The sequence below is a fragment of the Apus apus genome, chromosome 2 (assembly GCF_020740795.1).
Source record: "Apus apus isolate bApuApu2 chromosome 2, bApuApu2.pri.cur, whole genome shotgun sequence".
Taxonomy (NCBI): Eukaryota; Metazoa; Chordata; class Aves; order Apodiformes; family Apodidae; genus Apus; species Apus apus.
In genome coordinates this window covers 77,316,867-77,343,541 of record NC_067283.1, presented here as the reverse complement: position 1 = coordinate 77,343,541, position 26,675 = coordinate 77,316,867, and the positions used below count along the sequence as shown (strand labels likewise).

Sequence of the window (26,675 nt, the reverse complement as noted above, 5' to 3'; positions counted from 1 at the left end):
ATTGAGGAGGCCGAAGTTTGCTCTGTGGAAGTCCTGGGTATTCTGTTCCTCCCACACAGGATCCTGAACTCCACCATCTCGTGGTCACTGCAGCCAAGGCTGCCATTGACCACCACTGCTTCAACAAGGCCCTCCTTGTTGGTGAGCACAAGATCCAGCAGCGCTCCTCTTCTAGTTGGCTTATCCACCATTTGCATTAAGAAGTTGTCATCAATGCACTGGAGGAACCTCCTAGACTGTGAAAGGCTGGCTGTGTAAGTCTTCCAGCAGATATCGGGGTAGTTAAAATCTCCCATGAGGACCAAGGACTGTAATTGTGAGGCTGCTTTCAGCTGCCTGTAGAAAGCCTCATCAACTTCCTCATCTTGATCAGGAGGTCTGTAGTAGACCCTCACAACTGTATCACCCATACCACCCTGCCCTTTAATTCTTAGCCACAGGCTTTCAACTTGCCCCTCATCAGCCCCTGCACAAAACTCGATACATTCTAGCTGCTCTCTCACATAAAGAGCAACTCCACCACCTCGCTTCACCGACCGATCTGTCCTAAAAAGCACATAGCCATCCATGGCCACATTCCAGTCGTGTGAGCTGTCCCACCATGTCTCTGTTATTGCTACCAGATCATAACCCTTAGACCGCACACAGACCTCTAACTCTTCCTGTTTATTCCCCATGCTGCGTGCATTGATGTACAGGCATTTCAAGAAGCAAGTAGAGCACACTGGTGGGACCAAATCCTCCTTAGACCACCCCCCTTCAGGCCCTGGTATGTTTCTCTTGGGTTTGTCCCTAACAGACCCAGTTTTCTCCCCTTCCCCCTTCACATCTAGTTTAAAGCTCTCTCAATGAGCCCTGCTAAGTCCTGCCCCAAAAGCCTTTTCCCCCTCTGGGACAGGTGCATCCCACCTGCCACCATCAGGCCAGGTGTCTCGTAGAGCAGCCCATGGTCAAAAAAAACAAAGCCCTGCCTTTGGCACCAGTCTCGTAGCCATTCATTGATAAGTAAACTCTTCCTGTTTATCTCTCCACCCATTCTTACAGGAGGTATGGAGGCAAACACGACTTGTGCTCCAGACCCCCTAACTAGCCGTCCCAGGGCCCTGAAGTCTCTCTTCATTGCCCTTACATTTCTTGTAATAATTTCGTCACTACCAACCTGAAAAATCAGCAGTGGGTAGTAATCAGATGGATTTACCATACTAGAGAGTTTCCTTTTAACATCTCTAATGCGAGCCCCAGGGAGGCAGCAGACCTCCCTGTGGGATGGGTCTGCTCGACAGATGGGCCCTTCTGTTCCCCTCAGAAGGGAGTCTCCCACCACAATTACCCTCCTTTCCTTCTTAGTTGAAGAAGTCCTAAGTCGTGGAGCTGAGCAACAAGTCCTAGGCAGTTCACTAGACATATCTGTCACTCCAGCCTCATTTTCCTGTCCCTGAAGTTCCAAGGCCTCATACCTATTCTTCAGGGGCAATTCGGAGGGTGGAGGGAGTTGGGAGGGTTTTTTCTTGCCTCTCCGAGGACGGACCTCCCTCCATTTCTCCATGTCCCTAACGTTCTCTCCTTCTGTCTGAGGACAGGAGGGGAGGGGATCCGTCACTTCTTCTAGCACCTCTTCCTTCTGCCCTTGCCTCAGGGTTTGGCTCCACCAATCTATTTCGCTCTCACATTCTCTGATGATTCTAAGTCTTTCAACCTCCTCTGTCAGTCTAACCACCTGCCTGAGGAGATCATTGATTTGCTCACACCGCACACACGCGGTGCCACTGGCTCCCTCTACTACCAGTGCCAGGCTCAGGCACTCGCTGCAGCCAGAGACCTGCACAGCTGCGTGCCTGCTCAGAACCTCCGTCTGAGTTCCCATATCCTTTTTCAATACGGTTTTAGGGGGTGTTGTGACCATGCTAGAGAAATTTACCGGTGTTCTCTGCTTCCTGCCTGCCCTCGCTCTCCGCGTGCGCTTGTGCTCCCCGCCCTCGCTCCACTTCCTGCTCCTGCCGCTGCCGCTCTCTGCTCTGCGCTGCCGCGTGCTCTCATCGTATTCCAATTATGCTTTGTAGCCTGGGTCTGCTTACATGGATCTCTGCTAAAGGGGGCTATCTTTTCTTTGGCAATCAGATGGATTTTTATGGTTCTTCCATATGATGCAAGCAGATGATTTCCAAATTTTTATTTCATATTCAGGTTAGACGGCTCTTAAGGTGTCAACATGAAGACTATTTCAAGATCTCTAACTGTGAGCTAGACTAATCCTCATCAGTTTCTAAGCTATATTTTGATTTGCCACTTGACACGTCCTGAGATATTCTTCTAAAAACAGACATAAAAGGAATAGTGCATTGGCTGATAACAGCTGACATTAATCTGTGCTCTCTTAGAGGTGGCTTTGAAAATTAACTAGTCACCCCTAACTGTTTAATGCAATTGTCATCTGAATTAATAGACATATTAAACTGCTACTTATAAATAATTGTGATGTTATTAATGCAGCCTTTCTATTATAAGTAATGTAAAAGCCAAGGAACATATCACTATATTGTGTCTGGCTATGATGGCTGGAAGAAGATAAAAAAACTTGTGATTTCAGGTCAGATGAAATATCCTGCCCTTTATCATATACTTAATATCACTTTAAAATATAGCACAACAGTATTATGGAAAGAAGTACCTTCAAAAATATGATTTTGGAATAAAGCTAATTTATGGTAAATATAAACCAAATGGATTTCTTCGATCAAACTAAATTGAATTTCATACCTTAAAAATTTTCTGTAATTTAAAAAAATTACATAAGATCTAAATATATTTAATAGTCACTGTTGAGTGTATTTCAGTATGTTGGCAATGGTTTAAATTTATAGAAACCATGGCTTTCAGCATCAGTATTTAAAACCACAATTTTTTTAAAGAACGTCTCCCATTCAGTGATATACCTTCTTAGACAACTTTGTGGGGAAAAACAGGGAAAACACATCTCCATCTGTTTTTTTTTCTGTTGTGATTTTGGTTTGTTCTGTTCTTTTTTTGTGTGTGTCTGTTTTTTTGTTGTTGTTGTTTTATGGTTGGGGTTTTTTTGAAAGTGATCTTAAAGAGATTAGGCAAAGAACTATGTAAAACCTGACAAGTTTTTTTTTTCAGGTATATTAAAGCAAATAATAATATAATATAATATAATATAATATAATATAATATAATATAATATAATATAATATAATATAATTGTTGAAAAAAACAGTCATTCAGAATGAATTACATTATTCAGGAATCAATTTTTTTACTTAATGTTATTGATGTATAATTAAATATTCAAATTTATTTGAATATTCACCACCAATATAATTCCATATTTTATTTTATGGGGTTTTTTTAGGTAACAGTGGTATATCATATTCTGTCTAGAAATATCACGATTGTGTGTGCTACACTGTAATTAGATCTTTCCTCATATTTGGAAAGTGTTTTTCCACAACTTTTAACAGTTAAAAAAAGTCTTAAGAATTCAAAAACATGACAGGCAAATCTGTGATGCGATAATGTTACTCTTCATGAAAATATCAGGTTAGTTCAGAAGTTGCTTATAAGCTGAAATTCAAATGTACTGACAATAGTAAATTATTGTAAAATTATTAGTATTTTGGCTGCTTAGAACTGACACTAAATGATGACCCAGGCTAGCTTAAATAAAGGTCTTAAATAAAGTCTAAGGAATTACAGTGATGCAGCAACAGCAACCCTGTCATCTGAGGTAAAAAGCACAGGAATCACGTTGTCTGTGCTACAGCATTGAATGTGATTAAAGTCCTCGTTAGCATCGGTAGCTAGTGGCCAGAACAAACATGTGTTAGAGAAAGTGTCATTATTATCAACCAGACATCACAAAGATGCAATTTTTCATTATGTGACCCCCCTCTCTTCAGACTGTAAAACATTATATTATCTTTGTGATATAAGGATACTGCTTCTTGTAAATAATTCTTACTTTTTCAGTGTTTAACACTAGTGCCTACAAGTGCAGTATCCAAGTACATTTTTGTCTGGTTTGTCAAATCATCTAGTGAACTACATGAAGTCTTTTGCTGTTTTACTCATGCATCCTCTATTCAGAATAGTTTCCTGGAAGGGTAGGAGGAATAATTAATTTTCTGTGAATTCTATTTAGGAAAATAAAATAAAATCAACAAAAAAACAATCCACATTCCCAGTTTTTAATTTTTAAAAAGTTAAACATGTTATTAAAATAAAAACTGAAGCATGATGCCTCCTTCTTATGGAAGGTGAATTTGAACCTCACTGTGTAGGCAAGTGGAACCTGGGGACTCAGGAACTGGGCTCTTGACCTCTTATTTTCATTGAGTAACAGCCTTTAATTTAACTGAAAATTATATACAACATAAATTATAGACTGTGCTACTATTTTTTCAGGTTTTATTTTCAGCTTTCCTTTCTGAAAACTCTATTATATAATTAACACTTGGCTATCAAATTACTTATGCTGTAATACAGAAACAGTGACCATAAAATGAGAGAATTCCATACATTCTCTGTATGTTTATGTGTGTCAGCACACAGACTATAAAAGCTATCATGTGAAACAAGCAAACAAAAAAATTACGTACTTGAAAATGATCTGAACAATCTGAAATAAAAGTAAATTATACTGAGGTGCAGGATAACAGAGCAAAAAGCAGGTATCTCTGTTAGCTGAAATCTGAATTGGAGTAACCATAACAATCATAGAAATGACTGCACATTTTGGGCTAGAGACTTCTGGTTTAAATCTTATCTCTGATATCTGTCTGGCATTTGTTGCTAAAAATAAGGCTGTTACAGTAGATTAAATTAGTTGTGCACCATAAGTATCTCAGAACTTCCATTTTATGAGGGGGGACAAAGAAATGAGACAAACATACAAAGGTAGAAAGTAAATGTTATAAACTTAAAAATAACAATGTCTGTATTGACTATATGGGAGGCTGAATTGTGAAGGGGATGAACAGAGAGAACTACCGTCAGTTGAAAATTTTCCCACCAGAAAAAGGTACACAATTATAGCACATTTTACTATTAATCTGTGTCATTTCAGCTTTAAAGAAAGAATAAAAAATTACCTTTCCCACATACTGAGGTTCAGAGCCCATGTACTCCTCCAGCACAAAAAATTGATTCCACACCCAGCCTCGTTTGACTCGCTGGCCAGATGATCTGCTCCCTGGCACTGGGACATTTTCTCTTGGCCCTCCTAAAGTCTGTTGTGGTTGTGGATGCAGTGGTGTTAGAAGACCTCCATCAAACAGGACCCAGAGAAGCAGGGATAAGCAGTTCCTTGTAAGCATTGGCAATGGCTTCCCTACAGCAAGTAATAAAAACTCCAGCACTTAATGCAGAGCAGAGGAATCCAGGTTTGAGGTGTCTGTGGCCTCCACCACTTAGCTTCTGATTTTATTGCGGAAATGCTAATGCAGGCATTAATCCTTCTGATGACAAGGTTTTTGCCGCATTAAATTCCATCTAAAGGGACCTATAAAAGAGATTTACATGGCAACATCAAATTACATAAAATTACAATGAAGTGTTCATCAAAATTCTCACACCTAGTTAGTTTCTAGAGACAGAGGAAAAGATTAGGAATCACAGTTTTAAAAGAGATTGCTATTTTGATTGTAGCACAGAGCTGCTCTAGAACACTGTACAGTTATTCCCGGAATAGTTCATTCTTGCTGTGCTTAGCATTACTCTTGTGTCTGTCTGAGCATAAGCCCATCGCCTTTGCTTTATGACCCACTTATTAGACAAAACTGTTACCTATCAGTCATGTAAAAAATATTTACTCTGGATTTAAGCAGAAAACATTGAGGGAAGAGGGCACCCACTCTTCCATCCTACTGTCCAGAGCAGGAATACTTTGCTTGTTATCTGTTAGAAAAACATGTTGAAAGCATCCCTTTCTGTCTGAGGATGGACTTTGACAAAGTTTATACTGAACCTTGAACTCTGGAGGATAGTTTTGTATGAAATCCACAGGAAATAATAAATGGGAAATAGTGTCCATACAGCTAAATACCCCAAAGCTTCCAACACACCATATGAAGTCTATGACTGACATTTTATTCTCACAACAAACCTTGTATCAAAATGATAGCCATGTTGTTCTTCAGGACTACTGTCAAGTATGTTAAAAAATGCAGTCCTGATATATGGAGAAAATTATAGAACTGCAGTCAGCATTGAAAATGAAACAACATGGAAGCCAGTAAGATAAGACAGTGATACTTATTTGTACTGACAAATGCCAGGTACACAGATTAAAAATAAATCAGTGCTAACTAACTACCGGGCTGAGACAGAGCTATCACATCAAGGTGACAATTAAAACTGCGTTTATCCTTGTAGCAGCCAAATGCTATCAGCAACCAAAAAAACAACCCTAAAGGCATTGTTATGCTCCCACATTGCTCTTTTTATACCAGCACAGATCATGTTAACAGAAAGACAGGTAGGAAAATATACTGTGTTTTCTAGCCACAATATAATTAACAAGGGATGCTTTCCTTTTGTATTTATTAAATGTTCTGATTCATTGCCTGAAATTAATAAAATGACAGTGCTAAAGGTTGCAGATATTTAAATATTATTAATGTAAATATTTAAATATTATGGAGTATGAAACAAGCTCAATAAAACATAGCCCTAGCTGTCAGTTGCAACTTTTCACCAAATTCAGCAGCAATAAAACTGGTGAAAATGACTACTCACACCATCTAAAAATGCTATGACCCAGGTCCCAGTAAAGACATAGTGAAGACTGCTAAATCTAAGCAATCCATTCTGAAAGAAATTGGAGCTATTCTACAATTTAGATTTATTCAATAAACAATAACAAATTAATTATCTTGTCTCATTAAGACCTATAACCTAAGAAGGAAGAGACAGCCTACTCTACAGTCTCCTCGTTGTCAGATAAAAGAAATAGCGGTTGGAGGATTTAAGATGGATGCATTTTAAAAACAAGAATACAATTTATATCACTATGGAATTCACCACTTTATTAGGGCCATATTGTATCATCCATTTTTAAGCAGAAGTTTCTACCAAATCAATAGAGCTCTTCTTAAAAATCAATGACACAATATGAACCTCAGAAAAGAATAAACAGTGAAGTGCTTAACCATATATATTTTTCATTTTCAAACACTGCCAATGGTTATATTTGCCCTATGAACAATATTATTACTATCCATAACAATAAGTAATAGACATATTCTTATTTGTTAGGTCCATGCTGAAGTATCTAAATAGAAAAGATTTATAACTGGGAGCTTGGAATACCTAGCAAGTTTGAAGATGTAAAAAATCCACCCTAGAAAAATGTTCTGATTAGAAAGGCTATGTTTTAGGTCTTAATTTAAAAAGAGAAAAAAAATGTAGTGAAAAGGTATCTAGTGCAAATGAGTGTTTTAATTCTGCCTTCAGAAAGGATTAAAAATGATGGAAAAACTGTCTGCTCATTATCTTTTAAAAAAATATAAATTCTTTTTTGTGCTCAAGACATTTCAATTTTTTCCACCTAGAGTAAAACACTCTTAGGTACAATGGGTACAAACTTCCCACTTATATTACCATTTGTGCTCTATGGATTTTATTCAGCAAAGAACCCTACCACACTAGACAACTGCACTCAATATATTCGGCATGTACTTCCATTAGCAGCTTTTTTTATTTAACACTTCACATGACTTTTTCTCTCTTCAGTGCATTCAGTGGTCTGTAACATCAGGTTCAGATTGTGTTCACCACAACTCAGTTCCAAACTCCAGTGTCTCTCTTGATCCACAGCTGCAGAGCATGTGCCTAATTTTTATGGCAAAATCATGCTAATCATGAAACACAGCAAAAAAACAAAACCAAAGAAAGAACTCGAAGTATCCTTTTGAATAGCTAGCCATAGATGGGAGCTGGAGATAACATTAAAAAAGTGGTGGAATAGTCTGCACTGCTTCACAAACCCCAAAATCGTGCTCTGTTCAATTTAACTGCTATACCACTGCTCTTTGCTGAAGAGGCTCTCTACAATATAGTTCTTCCAGCAGAGCTCTGCCTCTGGCCATGCCTGTCAGTCAGGGAGCTTTTAAAATGTTATACAGCACCAAAAGTAATGCAAAGAGATTGAAGGACTTCAATGAAAGGAGAATAATTCCCCCTTGGCTGGAAGGTTAGTAGCCAAGTGCAAAAAATGAAGCACTTTAACCCATTCTCTGTTGGCCTCCCGGACTGACTCCCAGAACATGTACTGCAGAGACATCAAAGCACAAGGCCATTGCTTGCTTCATTCCCTACAGCTTCCAAAGGTGATCAATGGGAGGGTCAGAGAAAAATGATTAGCTAATTGGTGTTGCAGCCCAGGACTGCAGCACAGATGCCCTCATCACCTGAAAGAGAGCTCACCATGAAGAATTTTTAGTTTTGTTTGTGGGAGGCTTTTTTATTATTATGTTCTTATTTTATTCAAAGCTCAGCAGTTAGAAGGCCGATAATTGAGAATCAAGTACTTTGGCACTCAAGAGAACTAGTTCAGTTTGCTGCTGTGTGACACTTGAGCAGTAGGGAAATAAGGCAGCAGGTCTCCCCCTGCTGCCTCTTCTTCTCCAGCATTTTATTGCTGGCTTTGGAGGAAGCCTGGTGGAAGTAGCCTAATAGAGTATGTGTAATAATATCGCTGGAACTTGCACAGCAATTCAAAGGCTAAAATCGATATTTCTTTTAGTCTGTTTTTAGCGGTTTGTATTTTCTTTTTAAGCTACATGTTAGCCATCCAGATTGGATGCCTAAACCTGTCTTGGAGCCTTTATGTTGTCATATGCTCATGAGACATTTAAATCTATCACTCTCATGTACCTCTGACCAGAACACAGCTATGAAAGCTAGAAGACAGGGATTTAGAAATCCAATCAAAACATTTAGATATAAGGCAAGTAGTATGTTTCCTAATTTTTAAAGGAATTCTTTCTTCTAATACTCATGAAGATATGCTTATATAGCAGGAGAGTTCAGCACAAACATGCACTCTCAATGCATCTCTTCCTCATAGAATATGAAAGTACAGAAGGCCAGATTTTTCTTAGATTTTGCTTTTTTTTCCCAAGATTAGCTGTTGATAGTGATTTATTCAGAGTATCTTATATGGATTTAAATATCATTATGTGTTACTTAATTAACCCATAAAGAGATCTACAGAGGGAGAGCCTATATGAACTTACCCCTACAGAGGCTTTTATACACTGAAATTACATTTATTTGTTTCCCCTGTTGAAAAAGGGAAGTGACGCAGGAGCAAGAATGGACAATCTGTTAAAACACAGTAATTAAGAAACCTCGATCCTATTTACTCTGTCTCTAAAAACTGCAGGCTTAGAAACTCATGAAATGCAAATGATGAATTAAATATCACTACTAAGTTTATTTTTTGAGAATAACAAAATACAGTATAAATGGTGCTCCTGCAAAAATATTGATACTGACCTGGATTATACTGCCATTAATCACAAAAGTCTGAGCAAAGGAATATTTTCCATATAGCAAAACTGATGCATGCTTTTACGGCTGCAATAACCCTTAATCAAAGACAGCTATGGCACCATAGACACAAATCACCTCACCAAGCTTGGCAAAGGTTATCCGGTCTAGAGAGGACAGCCATACAGCCTCTGCAGTCACTAGCATGCATATAAGGCCTGACTTAGGGAAGTCTTTGAAAAGAGACTTTAAATTATCTTTGATCTTGTCATAGTTTAATCTCAGGAAGCAGCTCAACCCTACCCAGTAACTCACTCCCCCTGCACTGGGATGCAGAAGAGGATCAGAGGTGTAAAAGTGAGAAAACTCATGTCTTGAGACAAATACAGTTCAGCAGGTAAAGCAAAAGCTGCATGTGCAAGCAAAGCAAAACAAGTTCATTCACTACATTTAATTGGCAGTCAAATGTTCAGCCATCTCCAGGAAAGCCAGGTTCCATGTTGTGTATACATTACTTGGGAAGACAAGCATAATCACTCCAAATGTGTCCCCTTTTCTTCCTACCCCCCTAGTTTTATTGCTGATCATGACATCCTTTGATATCCCTTTGGTCAGTTGGGGTCAGTTGTTCCGACTGTGTCTCCTCCCAAGCTCTTGTGCATCCTCAGGCTACTTGCTGGTGGGGTGATGTAAGGAGAAAAGGCCTTAACACAGTGCAAGCACTGCTCAGCCATAAGGAAAACAACACTGCATTACCAACACCATTTTAATTACAAAAAAAACCCTCAGCACCATATGGGCTACTATGAAGAGAGTTAACTCTACCCCAGCCAAAACTAGTGAAGATCTGTATGAACTATCGACTTGGATGAGTTGATAGACATGTAAGAAAGACTAAAGCTCTATAAAGCACTCAAAACTGTCTTCAGTCCAGCAAAGCTGATAACTGGGGTCTAGGGCAACTGTACCCAACCAGCTCTCTGCCGAACCCTCCTACACAGCCAATGCTCCCCTGGGACAACCCTACAATAACCAGGAAGTGGTGCTTGTTCAGCCCTGTGAACAGAACCACAGGGAGCAGGCAGCTCTGCTCATGGGGCTTGGATTTTTGCAAGGAAATCTTGTCTATATACATAGGGGAGTTCAACTGTGTGTGTCACACAATTTGAAACACAAAACATTAAAGATGAAGTAAAGGCGACTCAACCAAACGTACTGCAACTTGTTTCAGGTTGCAGTCCTGAACATCACTTCTAAAAAAATGTGTTTTGATGCTTTTTAATTGCATTTGTTGAACATAACTTTAAAAAAATATCTCATAAAAAAAAAAAAAAGACAGCAGATTTGTCTAACAATTTTAAATCCATTAATCTTGTGAATATTAACAGCTAGGCCCAGAGACAACAGGACTGAGAGATAACACACCAGTTTTCTTAACTGTGAGAACATTCAACTCATGTCTCTCAACATTCTGGAATCCCATTACACTGGGCTTACTTCAGTGCTCAGTAATAACTCTTATGCTTAGTAATTTATCTCTTTTCACAACTGGTTTTGATTTCTTCTTACCCTACTGACATATGTTCTGTTGGGATTGGCAGTTGTAATGAGTCTTTGACTCTTTTCTAATTATTGACAAACTAACCAAAAAATCCTTCATAGTTTTTAAAACATCAGAAATAGAACTTCTATTTCTGTTCTTTAAAACGGGGCGGGGGGGGGGAGGTTGTGTGTGCCCACTCTTACAGCATAGGAGTAATAAGGTCATTACAGCAACTAGGCAGGATCTAATAAGGTCATTACAGCAACTAGGCAGGATCTAGTTAGACTGACAACAGCTATTCTAACTAGAGAGAACAGCCATCTATAAATAACTTCATCCAAAATACTCCTTAATTGGTTCCTTCTTTTTTTCAGAACCAGATGTGTTTCATGAAAACTCAACCAATACCCAGAGCTGTCTATGAACAGCTAGTGTCTCCTCAAGAAACTTTTCACTCAAGTAAAACTTTCCACTCTCCAATCAATGTGAAAGTGTTCCCAACCTAAGTCAGCAGTTAAACTCAGATATGTTAAAAACAGCTATGAGGTATTTTGTGTACAGTCTCTAAAAAAGATAGAACAATATTCCTGTCTGACTTTAATCTTTGTAAATCCTCGTGTCTCTCATGTGCGAGTGTTTATTTCCCAAATTCAAGTCTAACGAACTGAGTAATTTTATAACAGATACCTGCCGTGAATTTCAGTAACTATGGCCCAACACTGACAATAGATGAGGGAGGTGCAGGAGAAAACAGAGGGCCTATTTCGGTGACATGTACTACTGCAGTCTTATCTGTCTTGTCCAGAGAAATAAATGCAAATCTTATTTGTGAAAACAATTTTCTTTTCAGATCCTTTCCTACCCTTCTAAATTTTAAATCAAAAGGACAAGAAAATAATATATTAGAAGAGAGACAGGTTTTGTCATTTGTGTAACACTCACACTCCACAACATAAATTACTAGAGGCTTCCTCTCACTACCCCATTTGTCCCCGTGTGGTACACAAGTGGGCCTCTATCAAGTGGTATGAATATATTTTAACAGTTTCAATTGTGCAAGTACCTTTTAAGTTAATAAATTAAGTAAAAAAAAAAATAAAGGTAAGTGTTCCTTTGTCTCTATTTTGTTGGTCATACATACATGCCTCAGCATTACTAAAAATACAGGAAATAGATAACTTTACATGTGAAATGCAAAATCTCATCAATCTTTGAAAGCTTATTTACAATTTCAAAATAAAACCTGTTTTTGGAAACAAAAATATCCATAAAGACTCATAAGCCATTTTCAGTTAGCAGTGATTTAACTTAGAAGTAAACCATATATAATCTTATGTTTTTACTGTAACATCTTGCTTTGAATTATTTTAATAGTCAGATAAAACAGTATCAATAAAAATCGAGCATATATTTTAAAAACATATTGCACCCAATATCCTCAGACTTCATGAAAGGCAGTAGTTCCTTTTTCTTTTGTCTTTGCAATTTTCTCCCTTAATTTTTTCTGACCTTCTTCCATGATACAGTGAAAATGCAACTGTATAGTAGATCGGTGGTTTATGATTTATATAACTTATTTCAAGACATATAATGAGTAGTTTGCTTATTGCATGTTTTTCTTTACTTTTTTATAATAAGCATAAATTTGGCTATTTACTACAGTTTGCAAAATTAATCAATAATCCCTTTTTAAGGTTAAGCTCAGTGAAACAAAATGCTGAAATAGTCCCTTACGAAATTGGACCTCAGCTGAACTCACAAAGAACAACATTACAGAGAGGATGATGTCATACCTACAGCATTATAGATTGCAGCCAATCAATCAGATATATTGTAATCACTAAGGGCACAGTCTTATTTGACAAAAAAAACAAACACAACACCTTCTGGCCTCAAGGTAGCAATATTGACAAATTTAGTCTGGAGCAACCTAAACAAACACTTCCCTAAAATAAGTTAATTAACCTTTATAGAGACAGATAGATACAAACTTTGTCCAGGCATAAATGATGTACTGAGACAAAGACTAAGCTGGAAAGAAAGCTAACACTTTGCACTGAAAAGCTACAGAGGGAGCTATTGCTTTGGTGGAAATAAACATATATTTTCCTGATGTAACTTCTGAGCTGTAGTGAAGTATGACCCACTGTGTGGTTCTGCAACAAAGAATCATTGAGGTTGCGATGACATCAGCCAGCTCCTACAGCATTCATAGATGCAACCCATCAGGTTCCATGGACTTATATAACTCCAGATAGTTAAAAGTGCTCAAAACCTGATACTCCTCCACTGAGAGTAAATCTTCCTTGCTCTGTTCAGTAGCACCTGGTACTTCTTGATTTTCTGAACTTTCAAAGCCTCACTGGCAAACACTACAACCAAGTCTCTCTGTGAAGACAGCTTTTGTTCTTCATGCTAAGCCAGTATTTGAGCCAAAGTAAACTCTCTCATTTGTCAAGCCCTCTTCTCTTCTTATTAGGAAAAGAGTCTTTGAAAACCCCAAGAAATTATAGAGATAATATTAGCCTTTCTTTATTATTACTAGTAATTTTATTTGTTAATGTGGGATCCCAAAAGACAGGTATACGTTCTATGCTTCTAAATAAAAGTAGTTTAATTTTTCAGAGCCACTATATACTTCAAGTGCCTGGTGAAATACTTAGAAACCTTTCAAGGAACAAGATATGCTGTGTACTCTAAGGACTTACAAACTAATAGGCATAGAGTGTAGATACTTCATAGATATTAAATGCACCAAATTAATGCTATTTGGAAGACAGAATTTTAATCTAGTGAACAAGAAGATTATCTCACCAGCTCACCTATGATATTTATATGAAAAATTAATTTATTTAATATAAACCTATACATTTCAATATTTTTGGGCCACACTTTATTGTATACATAATAATAACGATTTATTTGGTGACATAATTGTTATCTGGATAATATTCACATGTAAGTAAAGAAAGTTCAGTTTGCACAGTTAGTTTTATAAAATATATCTGTAAGTTAAGTCATTTATACCTCTCATATTCTTTAAAAAGGTACTCAGTTTCCTACCTTTCTCTAAGAAAGACTAAAATACTTTCTCATCATTTTGTGACAGATTATTAAAAAAAATAATAAAGTGAATAATTAATTCACCGTAAAATCAAGTATTTGCTTTGCTGGGTGTTAGTAAGGTGTTAAAAGCAATTAATTATATGAAATACAGTAGAACCTTATTGCTCAGAGAAATTCCAGCTGAACTGCTTTTATGACTGCCTCACCTTAGCTAAAATTTCCTTGATGTTACAGCTTTTGAATTTCCTCTGAGAGTTTTATCCCCAGAATGACTCCTATTTTCCATTTCAAAAACAAACTAAAAAATGTCTTTGTTTTTAGCCCTTTTGATATGTATACACATTTTTATATGCTTTATGGCATTAAAGTGCCTTAAAACCCAAACCTTGCAACTTAGAAATTGAATAACGTTTTACTTTTGAGACAATTAATGGCTCTTCTACTCCTTTGAATTTGTAGCGGAAAAAAATAATTAAAAAATCATGGGATCATAAAATTGCTTGGGTTAGAAAAGACCTCTAAGATCATTGAGTCCAACCAGTAATCTAGCACTGCCAAGTCTACCATTAAACCATCTCCCTGGGTGTCATATATACACATCTTTTAAATACCTCCAGGGATGGTGACTCAACCACTTCGCTGGCCAGCCTGCTCCAGTGCCTGACAACCCTTTCAGTAAATAAATGTTTCCTTATATCCAATCTAAAGCTTCCCTGGTGCAACTTAAGGCCATTTCCTCTTGTTACTTGGGAGAAGAAACCAATACCCACCTTGTTAAAACCTCCTTTCAGGTGGTCATTGAGAGTCTCCCCTCAGCTTCCTCTTCTCCAGATTAAACAACCTCAGTGACCTCTGACACTACTCATAGAACTTGTCCTCTAGACCCTTCATCAGCTTCATGGCCCTTCTCTGGGCATACTCCAGCACCAAACTGTCCTTCTTGTAGTGAGTGGCCTAAAACTGAACACGGTATTTGAGGTGCAGGTCCACCAGTGCTGATTTCAGAGGTAAAATCACTTCCCTGTTCCTGCTAACTACACTATTTCTGATACAAGTGAGGATGCTGTTTGCCTTCTTGGCCAGTTGGGCACACTGCTGGCTCATTTTCAGATAGGTGTCAACCAACACCTCCATGTTGTTTTTTAGCAGCCACTCTTCCCATGCCTGTAGCATTTCATGTGGTTGTTCGTGGCCCAGGTGCAGGATCTGGATCTTGGCCTTGCTGAATCTGATACAATTGGCCTTGGCCCATAGATCCAGTCTGTCTAGATCTCTCTGCAGAACTTTCTTACCATCAGGCACACCAACACTCCTGCCCAACTTGGTGCCATCTGCAAACTTACTGAGGGTGCACTTGATCCCCTCATCCAGATCATTGACGAAGATAATAGAGAGAACTGGTCCCAGTACCGAATCCTGGGGAACACCACTTGTGACTGGCTGCCAACTGGATTCAACTCCTTTCACCACAGCCCTTTTGGCTCAGATGTCCAGCCAGTTTTTTACCCAGTGAAGGTTACACCCATCCAAGCCATGAGCAGTCAGTTTCTCCAGAAGAATGCTGTGGGAAACTGTCAAAGGATTTACTGAAGTCTATGTAGACAACAACCAGTGCAACAAACTCATGGGATCAACAAGAACTTTTAATTGATTCACCACTTGAAACCCCATATACCTCAGCTGTCTAAACTGTCAGATGCATTTCCCACTATTTACCTGCTAGCTTAATTCTGACACACAGACAGAAAGGAATTTCTAGTGAGCACCAAGGCAAGAGAGACACTAGACAAGAGCCCAGCAGACACACCTCTCACCTGGCATGTGTAAACCAGAATTTCTGTTGGGCAGTTCCAAACCTGGACTGGCACTAAGGTCACCGACTTGAGAGCCATAACAATATTCTGCTTCACGCTGGGGAAGGCGTTTTTCCTCCCTGTTCTGTCAAGCATTTGAAAAATCCCACTTTCCATCTCAAAATTATTGAAATATTGTAGGTTTACATATGACTATTTCACATGATGTTTCTGTTATACTTGTTTTCTTAATGATGGAAAGCTCAGAAACACATCTATTGTCCGCAAAGGAAACAAAAAGAAAAAACAAGGTTCCATGATTCACGTTTGTTATTAGCATGGAATAGGCAATTCATCCTCTAGGATGCATACCCCCCAAATGCAGAAAGTAATGTGTCTTCTGAAGGCACTTTCCAGCTCAGTAAAAAAGGCTCTGCTTCTCTGTGACCTGTGTTAGCCATCATTATGGTATTCAAGCATCACTAATGACAATTAAATATTTAACTAGCTAGCATGTGGGGCACTAGTTGGCAGAGTGGTTGGGCAGCAGCCCCTGTGAGCAGTGAACAATCAGAGTAGAAAGAATTATTGTGATTATATCTTAATGAGGTGGCTAAAATGTCTCTCAGCTAATCAATGAAAAAGACTTACCCACTTGGTCCTTGTTCAGGAACAACCTGAATAATAGTTACACAAATAAGAGCTTTCAGCCAGATTATAGAGACTTCTGTATTTTACCATCCCTGAGAAATAACCACACCAAATTATGTAAGTGAACCTGCACACAAGGTGCAGGGAATTGATAATTGCCCCATAAATACCTAGATGAGTGTCAGCAACTGTGCAGCATTCCAGTTGTATAACTTGCTCAATTTAAATAAAGCAAGAACAAAATATAGCACCAAAATTCCAGGTGGTCAACACATTGATCAACGCATCCCTTTATTGCTCATTTATTAATCACCTTCCCTATCTGTCTCTCTTACCTTTTATAAAAATTTTAGAGCTAGCATTTAAAGGGCAAAGAGAAGAGAGAGGAAATGGGAATGTATTGTTTATTAAAATGCAACAGCTAACACAAGACATGAAGTTAATAGTTAGACACCTAAATGAAAGAGGTCTGCTTCTCAAAGATGCACTCACTCAGAGGCTGGTGTGCAAAGAACTTGGGAAAATCAGGACAAGATTTTAGACACATATTAGCATAGGGCACAGTGTACATCTTCATGTAAAATTTGGGGTTTCTTTACTTGTGCAAGTACCAGGAAAATTTACAGCATCCTCAATAATGCTTTAGTTCACATGCTTGCTCTCTGAAGGGATCTTTGAAACAGAGCAACCAAACTGTGACCTATCCAATTCTGAAGAACACTAGAGTCTTTTCAAGTTTTGGAGCAAAACTTTTTAAATTGACTTTCAGAGCTGAAGTCTCTTTCAGCCTAAGGGAGGTAGCAAAATTTCACCTCTGAGATGTCCCTTTTGTTCTGCAAAGGCTAACCATTCCACCTCCCAAACGAAAAAAACAACCCCAAACCAACAACAATAAAAAAGTATATTTTTCTCAGAGTAAAGGCAAAGCCAAGTTCTACAAATCCTCTTACCGAACTCTTTTGTTTTGTTTTTCCTATGTGTATATTTATACATGAATACTAATACACAAATATATACATAAATATATATATATGCCTCATAAGAAAAATGAAAGTTTATTCCTTAGAGGCATGCCTAACAGTGGTAAATTGTCAGAAAAAACTTCAAATACATTGACTGCTGGCTAACATAAATTAACCTTCCAAATACAGTATAAAAATCCTTTCCAATTCCAAATTTATATAAAAACTAAACATTTCTGAAGGATGCAACCAATTATAGGACTTCCTCAGAGTTTTTTGAAGTGAAGGTTTCCCTTCATTTCCCTTACCATTTACACTCCAAAAAAGACTCAACAACAGAGTTGCTGTTCTCCAGTAGAAAAAACAACAAAAACCAACAAAACCAAGCAGTGACTTAGTACATCTTCCATTTTCTACAAAGTGCAGTGGTCCAGTGTCTAGATGCAGAAATAAGAAAATTATGTCTATTCTTCAACTGAAAAAAAAACAACCCTGAAATTAATGCATTAACAGAATTTAATCGTTTTTTGTATTTGATCTTGTTGCTTTGTTGTGTTTGGCTTTTTGTTTTGTTTGTTTGATTGATTGTTTGTTTTAAACACATATTTTACACATAATCTTGATGTTTTCTAATCGTATAAATTAGGAATATGATTCTATATTCCATTCTCTATCCACTAAGGTAATAAGTGATGACATTATTAAGAAAACACAAAGAGCTCAAATGTGTTAATTTCCAATTTCAGTTTTGTGATGCAAGGAAATTCAATCATACTATTCTACACTCAATTTAGCTTTAGTAGAGACCAGAATCTGGCTCTATATTCTTATTCTATGTTTTAATTATATTATATAGTCATTCACAAAACTTTTGAAGCCTAAATAATACCTCCCACAGCTACTAAACAACAACTTTGAAGGATGATGAAGTGCAAGCTTCATATTCCAAAACCATTTCGTTCAAGTACTTCTGGAATTGTATAATATCACTTAAGCTTTTAATAATGTTAGATGAATTCTGAATTTGGCCCCAAATATTTATTTTCCAGCTATCAGTTTTATAATGAACTAAATAATTGTGAAGAAAACTTTTAACAGTTTTGAAAGAAGAAAAAACCAAACAGTTGCATTTAAATTATCAACTCAAATGGCTGAAAATATTTTGAAGTCCATTACACCTATTTATATAATTTTGTAATTGTTCTTTACAATACGGTGATGCAGTCAAGTTTTAAACATCAACTGAGATAGTAGATTACTTTCCAATACCATCAAGTGATAATCCAAAAATTCAGAGATTTCATTAAATTACTGATTTTCCTTTTTATTCAGTTAGCAATTATCTGTTTGCAAACATGATATCTCTTAAGACAAAGACTTGGTTGCCTATTTCAGAGTTCAGAATTTTACATTGGAATGGATAAAATATACTGTTGCAGAACACAGTACATTATTTTGATCCTAAAGCTTATTGTTGTTCCTAACAGATTTACACAACCAAATACTTCTGGTGGAGGGGTTTTTTGTAGGTTTGTTTGTTTGTTTGTTTGTGTTGGTTTTTTGTTTGTTTGTTTGTTGTTTTGTTTTTTAAATCACAGAAGTGGTAACATCCCTATAAGTAGGTTCAGTATTTCAGAGCTGCATAAATTAGACTGCTTAGCAAGGTCTGCTCTTGGCCTCATTCAGATTCGACAAACTGAAGCTTGTCAGGATTCTTGCACATCACCTTTATTCAGTAAAGACAGGCTTACTGAGCACTGTTTAAGACGAAAAAACATGGTCACTTACTCTGCAGTTGCTTGCACTCCACTCATTCTGGTTGTAACAACAGCAGATTCACCTTGTTTAATAGAAACTGCTTAAATAATTTCTTCTCCCTACTTCAGTCTCTCTTATCGAATAGTGTCTAAAGTTAAAGACCTGATTTGACTAATAATTTTTTGCTATCTACATAAGCATGTATGTGAATTATAGTACCTATTCATGCTTTCAAGTACTCATTCATAAGCATTTTACCAATATAAGTATTGCTTTGCAATACTGCTGGTACTCTGAATCATTTAAGTCAGTCAGAAAAGTATTAAGAAGTAAATTATTCACGTGTCCTCTATGCTTAATTTCATTCTTAGAGCATGCTTTGGCATCTGTATGCCTACTGGGATTCAAAAATCTTCTGTAAGATCATTTTACTACAAAAAAGACTCACTTGGATACAAACAACCTGCCACCAAGCTGACAGCAGACTTTTCATCAGTCACAATTATATCTCCTTCTATCTCCAATTTTTTCAGATGTGAAAATTCAATTATTTAATGAGTTGTGTGAGAATAAGCACTACCTCATTATTTTGAGACTCCGTGTAAGATAGTCAGCTCTTAAGAGAAGGAGGGGTACCTGCAATTACCATGTCACTCCAGAGGACTGGTCTGAAAGGGCTGCCCTTGTGTCTCTTCCCAATTGTGTGAGCAGAAGCATGACAGGAGACTTATCTATCACCATTAATAATCAGAGAAAGCTAGGCTCCTCGAGCACTGACTTGGATGAAGAACAAGATTAAAGATGATTATGAAGTTGCACATGAGTTATTAGCTGTTAGCCTGATGTAAACATGACTAACAGATAATGGAATTAGTTTGGCTGAGCAGAAATCACCTGGAGAAGCCTAACATTTGTCTTCTACCATAAAACATTTCATAGAGGAGACAGAAGGGTAGGGAAAGTCTTGCATGTTACTTTGCGAGACTGGGTGGAGTATGACATTGCTTGGAACAGAATCCTCTCAAGAAAGTAGATGTGCTGTTTATATTTGCACAGGCACCTGGGAGCTCACAGGAAAATAAAATTACTGTGGGGAATCATAGAACCATAGAATATACTGCGTTGGAAGGGACCCATCAGGATCATTGAGTCCAACTCCTGTCCCTATGTAGAGCACCCCAAGAAATCACAGTATGTGCCTGAGAGGATCATCCAAAAGCTTCTTGAACTCAAGCAGGCTTGGTGCTGTGACCACTTCTTTGGGGAGCTTGTTCCAGTGCTCTGCTGCCCTCTGATATCCAATCTAAACCTCCCCTGATTCAGTTTCCTGCCATTTACCCGAGTCCTGTCATTGGTCACAGGAGTGAAGAGATCAGCACCTGCCCCATCTCTTCTCCTCATGTGGGAGCCATAGACTGCAATGAGGTCACCCTCCAGCCTCCTCTTCTCCAGGCTGAATAATCCAAGTGACCTCAGCAGCTCCTCTTAAATCATCCCTTCCAGACCCTTCACCATCCTTGTGGCTCTCCTTTGGATGCTTTCCAATAGCTTGATGTCTTTTTTATATTGTGGTGCCCAAAACTGCACACAGTGCTCAAGGTGAGGCCGCACCAGTGCAGGGTAGAGTGGGACAATCACCTCCCTCAACCAGCTGGCAACACTCTGCTTGATGGACTCCAGGACATGGTTGGCCCTCCTGTCTGCCAGGGCACACTGCTGGTTCATATTCAGTTTGCCATCAACCAGGACCCCCATGTACCTCTCTGCCGCACTGCTCTCCAGCCACTTGTTCCCTAGTCTGTACTTACCACCAGGAATGCCCCATCCCAGGTGCAGAATCTGGCACTTGCCCTTGCTAAACTTCATGTGGTTGGTGAGTATCCGCCTCTCTAACTTGTTGAGGTCTCTCTGCAGGGCCTTCCTGCCCTCGAGGGAGTCAACAGATCCTCTCAGTTTTGTATCATGAGCAAACTTGCTTAGAATTCCTTCAAGTCCTGTGTCCAGGTCATTGATGAAGATGTTGAAGAGGGCTGGGCCTAGAATGGAGCCCTGCGGGACTCCACTAGTGACCAGTTGCCAGCCTGATGTTACCCCATTCACTGTCACTCTTTGTGCCCAACCTGTGAGCCAGTTGCTCACCCATCATATGGTACTCTTGTCTAGCTGCATGCTGGACATTTTGTCCAGGAGGATACTGTGAGAGACAGTGTAAAAAGCCTTGCTGAAGTCCAGAAATATTACATCCACTGGCCTTCCTTGACCAATTAGGTGGATTACCTTATTGTAAAAGGAAATGAAGTTTGACAAGCAGGACTTTCCCCTCTTGAAGCCATGCTGGCTGTGACTGATGACTGTGTTGTCCTCCAGGTGTTTTTCAATACCTCCCAGAATAATCTATTCCATAATTTTACCAGGCACTGAAGTTAGACTGACTGGCCTGTAGTTTCCAGGGTCCTCCTTCTTGCCCTTCTTGAATGTTAGAATAACATTAGTCAGCTTCCAGTCAACTGGGATCTTTCTGTATTCCCAGGACCTCTCAAAAATCATTGAGAGAGGCCTAGCAATGACATCAGCCAGCTCTTTGAGGATTCTCGGATGGATCCCATCAGGCCCCATGGTCATACAGGGATCTAACTGTAGCAGCAGATCCCACACAAGTTCAGGGTAGGTCAATCCTTGTTGGAGTCATGGTCCTCCAGTTTTGGCTATTGAGGCCCCCCTGATCCATCACCAGCATCGTCTGCTTGACTTACAACATTTTGGAATTGCCGGCTCCCGTGCCCTTAGGAGGTGATGTTTAAAGAGTTATCAGCACTCATGAACGCCACCACCTGGACAAATATTTTCCCAGGGGACTTGACTCAGAAGCTCCCTGAGCAGCCTGTAGTCTGCTCTCCTCATGTCCAGTGTTGAAGCTTTGCTGGCAGTTTTTCTCTTGTCAACAGAGATTTTGAACTCAATCACCTCGTGGTCACTGTGGCCAAGATGACCTCCAATCTCCACTTCACTCACAAGATCCTCTCTGTTGACAAGCAGCAGATTAAGGAAGGCATTTTTGTGAGTTGGCTGCCTTATGACCGGTTCCATAAAGCTGTCATCCAGGTGGATTAGAAATCATAAGAAATGGCCTGGGTGTGCTAGCTGTTATGTTGCTCCCAGTTGATTTCCGACAAGTTGAAGTCCCCCGTAAGGACTTGTCCCTTTATTCTTATCCAAAGACTCTCAACTGTGCCACTGCCAACTATAAGCGCCATACACTCTAGCCCTTCCATTACATACAAAGCCACTCCCCTGCCCCTTCTGCCCTGCCTGTCTCTCCTGAAGTCCGTACCCATCCAACAGGATGCTCCAATCATAGGACTCCCAACAGGTTTCACTTATGCCAGTAATGTCAGATCTCTGTGACTGGGCCAAGGCTTCAAGTTCATCTTGTTTATTCCTCATGCACACACTAGGGAAGAAACACTTCAGGTGTAGTACACTGTGTCCAACACCTTGCAAAGAAGAATGAGGAATCCCATTAGTGCTTGTTTCCTGAAGTTTTGTCACATCATCCCATTGCTCATCATTGGCAACCCTGGTTTTGTCCCCTACCCCCTTCCAAGCTAGTTTAAAGCTCTGTCAACAAGCCCTGCTAGCTCCTGTGCTAGAACTCTTTTTCCCCTCTGAGAGAGGTGCATATCATCCTGTTTTACCATCCCAGGTGTTGAGCAGATTATTCCATGATCAAAGAATCCACCATTTTTCAGCTTATGTCACTCTGGGAGCTATGCATTGACCAGGTAAATTTTTTCTAGTCTTAATCGTATCATCCCTTGTTAACAGGAGGATCGAGGAGATCACAACCTGAGCTCTCAAGCCTTCAACCAAACATCCAAAGGCCCTAAAATCTCTTTTAATTGCCCTTGGACTTCTCTTTGTTATTTCATCATTGCCTGCTTGAACAACAAGTAACAGGTAGCAAGCTGAGGGCCTTACTAGAGTAGGGAGTTTACCCAAGCCCCCAGGAGACAAGAGACATCCCTGTGAGTTGTGTCCGGCCTGCGTATTGGGCCCTCTGCTCCCTTCAGAAGGGAGTCTCCTATTACGACTACCCTTCTTTTCTTCTTAGCAGAGGAGGCCACAATGCAGGCTGCAGTTGGTTTAGTTTTGGGAGGCACATCTACCTCAGAAGGACCTTCTCCCTCCTTATCAGTAGTCTGTCCTAGTTCAAGGACCTCATACCTGTTAAAGGAGGTGCCAGACCTGCTTGTTGGATTTTCAGAGGCAGGAGGAACCTTCCTCCTGGTACATTCAGTGAACTGCTTCCAGCCCTTGTCATCAGCAGACTCTTCACTAGTTTCCCTGCTTGGTTCTGGGTTCACCTGCTTCTCCACTGGAGTGAAGGATCAAGACTCCTGACAGTCTTGAGACTGAAACATCTCTGAAAATAAACTGCTGATCTCTTTCTTGCTTGCTCAGTTGCTATGTAGTCTGTTCACTTCCTCCTCTAGCTTCTTCACCTGGCAGCACGGCTCTTCAACAACCACACACCTTTTACAGAAGGACTGATTGTCAGCCCAAGCCTCACAGAGAGGCACCAGACACTCCGGGCAACTGGTAACCTGAAGAGCTGTATCTGCCATAGATAGGGCAGCCTGGCTGGAGATCTCCACTATATCTGGACCAGTAATCCCACTAGCTATACAGACTGAGCTTTTTGGTGTGCCAATACCATACCTCCAGAAGCTTACACAAGTACACTAGTAGAGTCTGTTGCTGCTGTTGGCTGTGCCTGATGCTCAGGAAGGAGCCCTGCCACTCATGTTGCCCATGCAAATGGGAATGGGACAAACTGACAGAAAATGTTTCTGATCTCAAATAACTTTCTTATAGTCCCACCTTCTTCAGTAAATATATTTCAGTAAACTATTGAAACTAGTGAGCATTTTTCTTAAAAGGATTTTTTTTCTCTAAATTTGTGTATTTACTTTGTTACTAAATTTGTACACACTTAAAAGTCCATGATATGTTTGGGTTTTCTTTTTTGTTGCTCTTCTTTTTCTTCATTATTTTCAACACCGTGTAAGTCAATGAACAGCAATAGACTTGACATTTCATTGTTAAGCAGACACTAAGGAAACTAAAGTTGGAATCTAGCACATTTGCCTGCAGGAGAAAACAAGCAATTTTTTCCTGAGAAATCAGTGATCAGACCTTAAGAATAAAAGATAAAATGTTTTCTGGATTTCAGATACACAGAGAGACTTCTAGACAAGCACAAAGAACAATAATGGTACTGTGACAGATCTTTAGCAAAATAACTGACAAAAAATCTGCTTATGCTTATTAAGGAGGCTAGAAACACAACATTGAAAAGTGTAACATTCACACAACCTGTGACAGAAACACCAGAAAAATAAAAAAAAAAAAAGGGGGGGGGGGCAGAGAGCAGGGGGAGAAAGAGAAAGAAGAATAATCACAAGCTAAACTTTAATCCTACCTTACATCCCTATTTTTTCTTATGAAGAGCAAAGAAAGAAGATGGTCAAACATCAAGGAAAAAAAACATGGGGTGGACTGCGTGCTACTGAAAAAATTTAATTTCTTTTGCATCTACATAAAGCATGAAGTCAGTGGTATATCAACCATTCAAAATTCATCTCTGTGTGTTCATTAGCTCCCTTTTGTTTTGCTAATGTTGATCAGGAAAAAGAAAACAGAGAAGAGAGGGGAAACATTTGTGAAAATTATGCTGAAAAAAGCCCAACAAATAACTTGCCCCTTTTCTGTCCACTTTTGTGAAATGCATTTTAGAACAATGATATGAATGACAGAACAAGCCTTTGTGATCACAGGATCTGGGGGCATTTTAAAGTGACATTTCAGAAGAAGAGAAAGCAGATTGCGGGGGGGGGGAAATCTGTATACATCATTGTCACCTGCAACAAACTCTTCAAGTCTCTTAATATCCTGAAAAACTAATACTGGAATTTTCTCATTCTTACAGTAGAAAGACTGAAAATCATTATATACAATCGATGCTGTAAAATTCAGTAACTTAATCAAGGATTAGGGCCAAATTTGCTACAAGGATGTACTGCAATTGCAATTCCGTGAATACTTCTTACAAAGCCTATACATTTCCTATGGCTCTCCATTTGTTTTTTTTGCACATGATCACTGCAGAGAACAAGTTCTAGGACATCCAGGACTACTACTCAGAACAGCTTCTGAGAATGGTGGGATACGAGTACACAGTGCCCTGGGTCAACAGCATAGAATCATAGAATCATAGAATCATAGAATCCTAGGGGTTGGAAGGGACCTCGAAAGATCATCTAGTCCAACCCCCCCGCCAGAGCAGGATCACCTAGAGTACATCACACAGGAAGGCGTCCAGGCGGGTTTTGAATGTCTCCAGTGAAGAAGACTCCACAACCTCCCTGGGCAGCCTGTTCTAGTGCTCTGTCACTCTCACAGTAAAAAATTTTTTTTCTGATATTCACCTTAAACCTCCTATGCTCCAATTTGTATCCATTACTCCTTGTCCTATCACTGGTCATCACTGAAAAAAGCTTAACTCCATCTTCTTGATACTCACCCTTTACGTATTTGTAAACATTGATGAGGTCACCCCTCAGTCTCCTTTTCTCCAAACTAAAGAGACCCAGCTCCCTCAGCCTTTCCTCATAAGGGAGATGTTCCACTCCCTTAATCATCTTTGTGGCTCTGCGCTGGACTCTTTCCAGCAGTTCTCTGTCCTTCCTGAACTGAGGGGCCCAGAACTGGACACAATACTCCAGATGCACCCTCACCCATGCAGCATAGAGGGGGAGGAGAACCTCTCTTGACCTACTAACCACACCCTTTCTAATGCACCCCAGGATGCCATTGGCCTTCTTAGCCACAAGGGCACACTGCTGACTCATGGTCATCCTCCTGTCTACCAGGACCCCCTGGTCCCTTTCACCCACACTGCTCTCCAGCAGGTCAGCCCCCAACCTGTACTGGTACATGGTGTTTTTCTTCCCCAAATGCAAAACTCTACACTTGCCCTTGTTGAACTTCATCAGGTTTTTCCCCGCCCAAGTCTCCAGCCTGTCTAGGTCTCTCTGAACAGCAGCACAGCCTTCTGGTGTGTCAGCCACTCCTCCCAGCTTGGTGTCATCAGCAAACTTGCTGAGGGTACATTCTGTACCCTCATCCAGGTCGTTGATGAAGATGTTGAACAACACCGGTCCCAGTACCGACCCCTGAGGGACTCCACTAGTCACAGGCCTCCAACTAGATTCTGCCCCATTGACTACAACTCTCTGACTTCTTCCTTTCAACCAGCATGATGTTCCTTTGGTTACTGTGAACCTTTTTCCTGATGGTGCTTTTTGGTTGTGTTATTTTTTCTGCTCAACA

At 39.4% G+C, this 26,675-nt stretch overlaps 1 protein-coding gene across 5 annotated transcripts in view; it reads right to left on the bottom strand.

Annotated features, from left to right (window-relative positions):
• Positions 1-26,675, bottom strand: part of LOC127380456 (cadherin-12) — a 545,741-nt gene that overhangs the window by 159,823 nt on the left and 359,243 nt on the right. For all 5 annotated transcript variants that reach the window (XM_051609381.1, XM_051609385.1, XM_051609384.1 and 2 more), the window contains one exon: positions 5,109-5,518. In XM_051609381.1, the coding sequence (XP_051465341.1) occupies positions 5,109-5,333 (225 nt within the window). In that variant the 5' untranslated portion in view covers positions 5,334-5,518. The remainder of the gene's footprint in view (positions 1-5,108; positions 5,519-26,675) is intronic.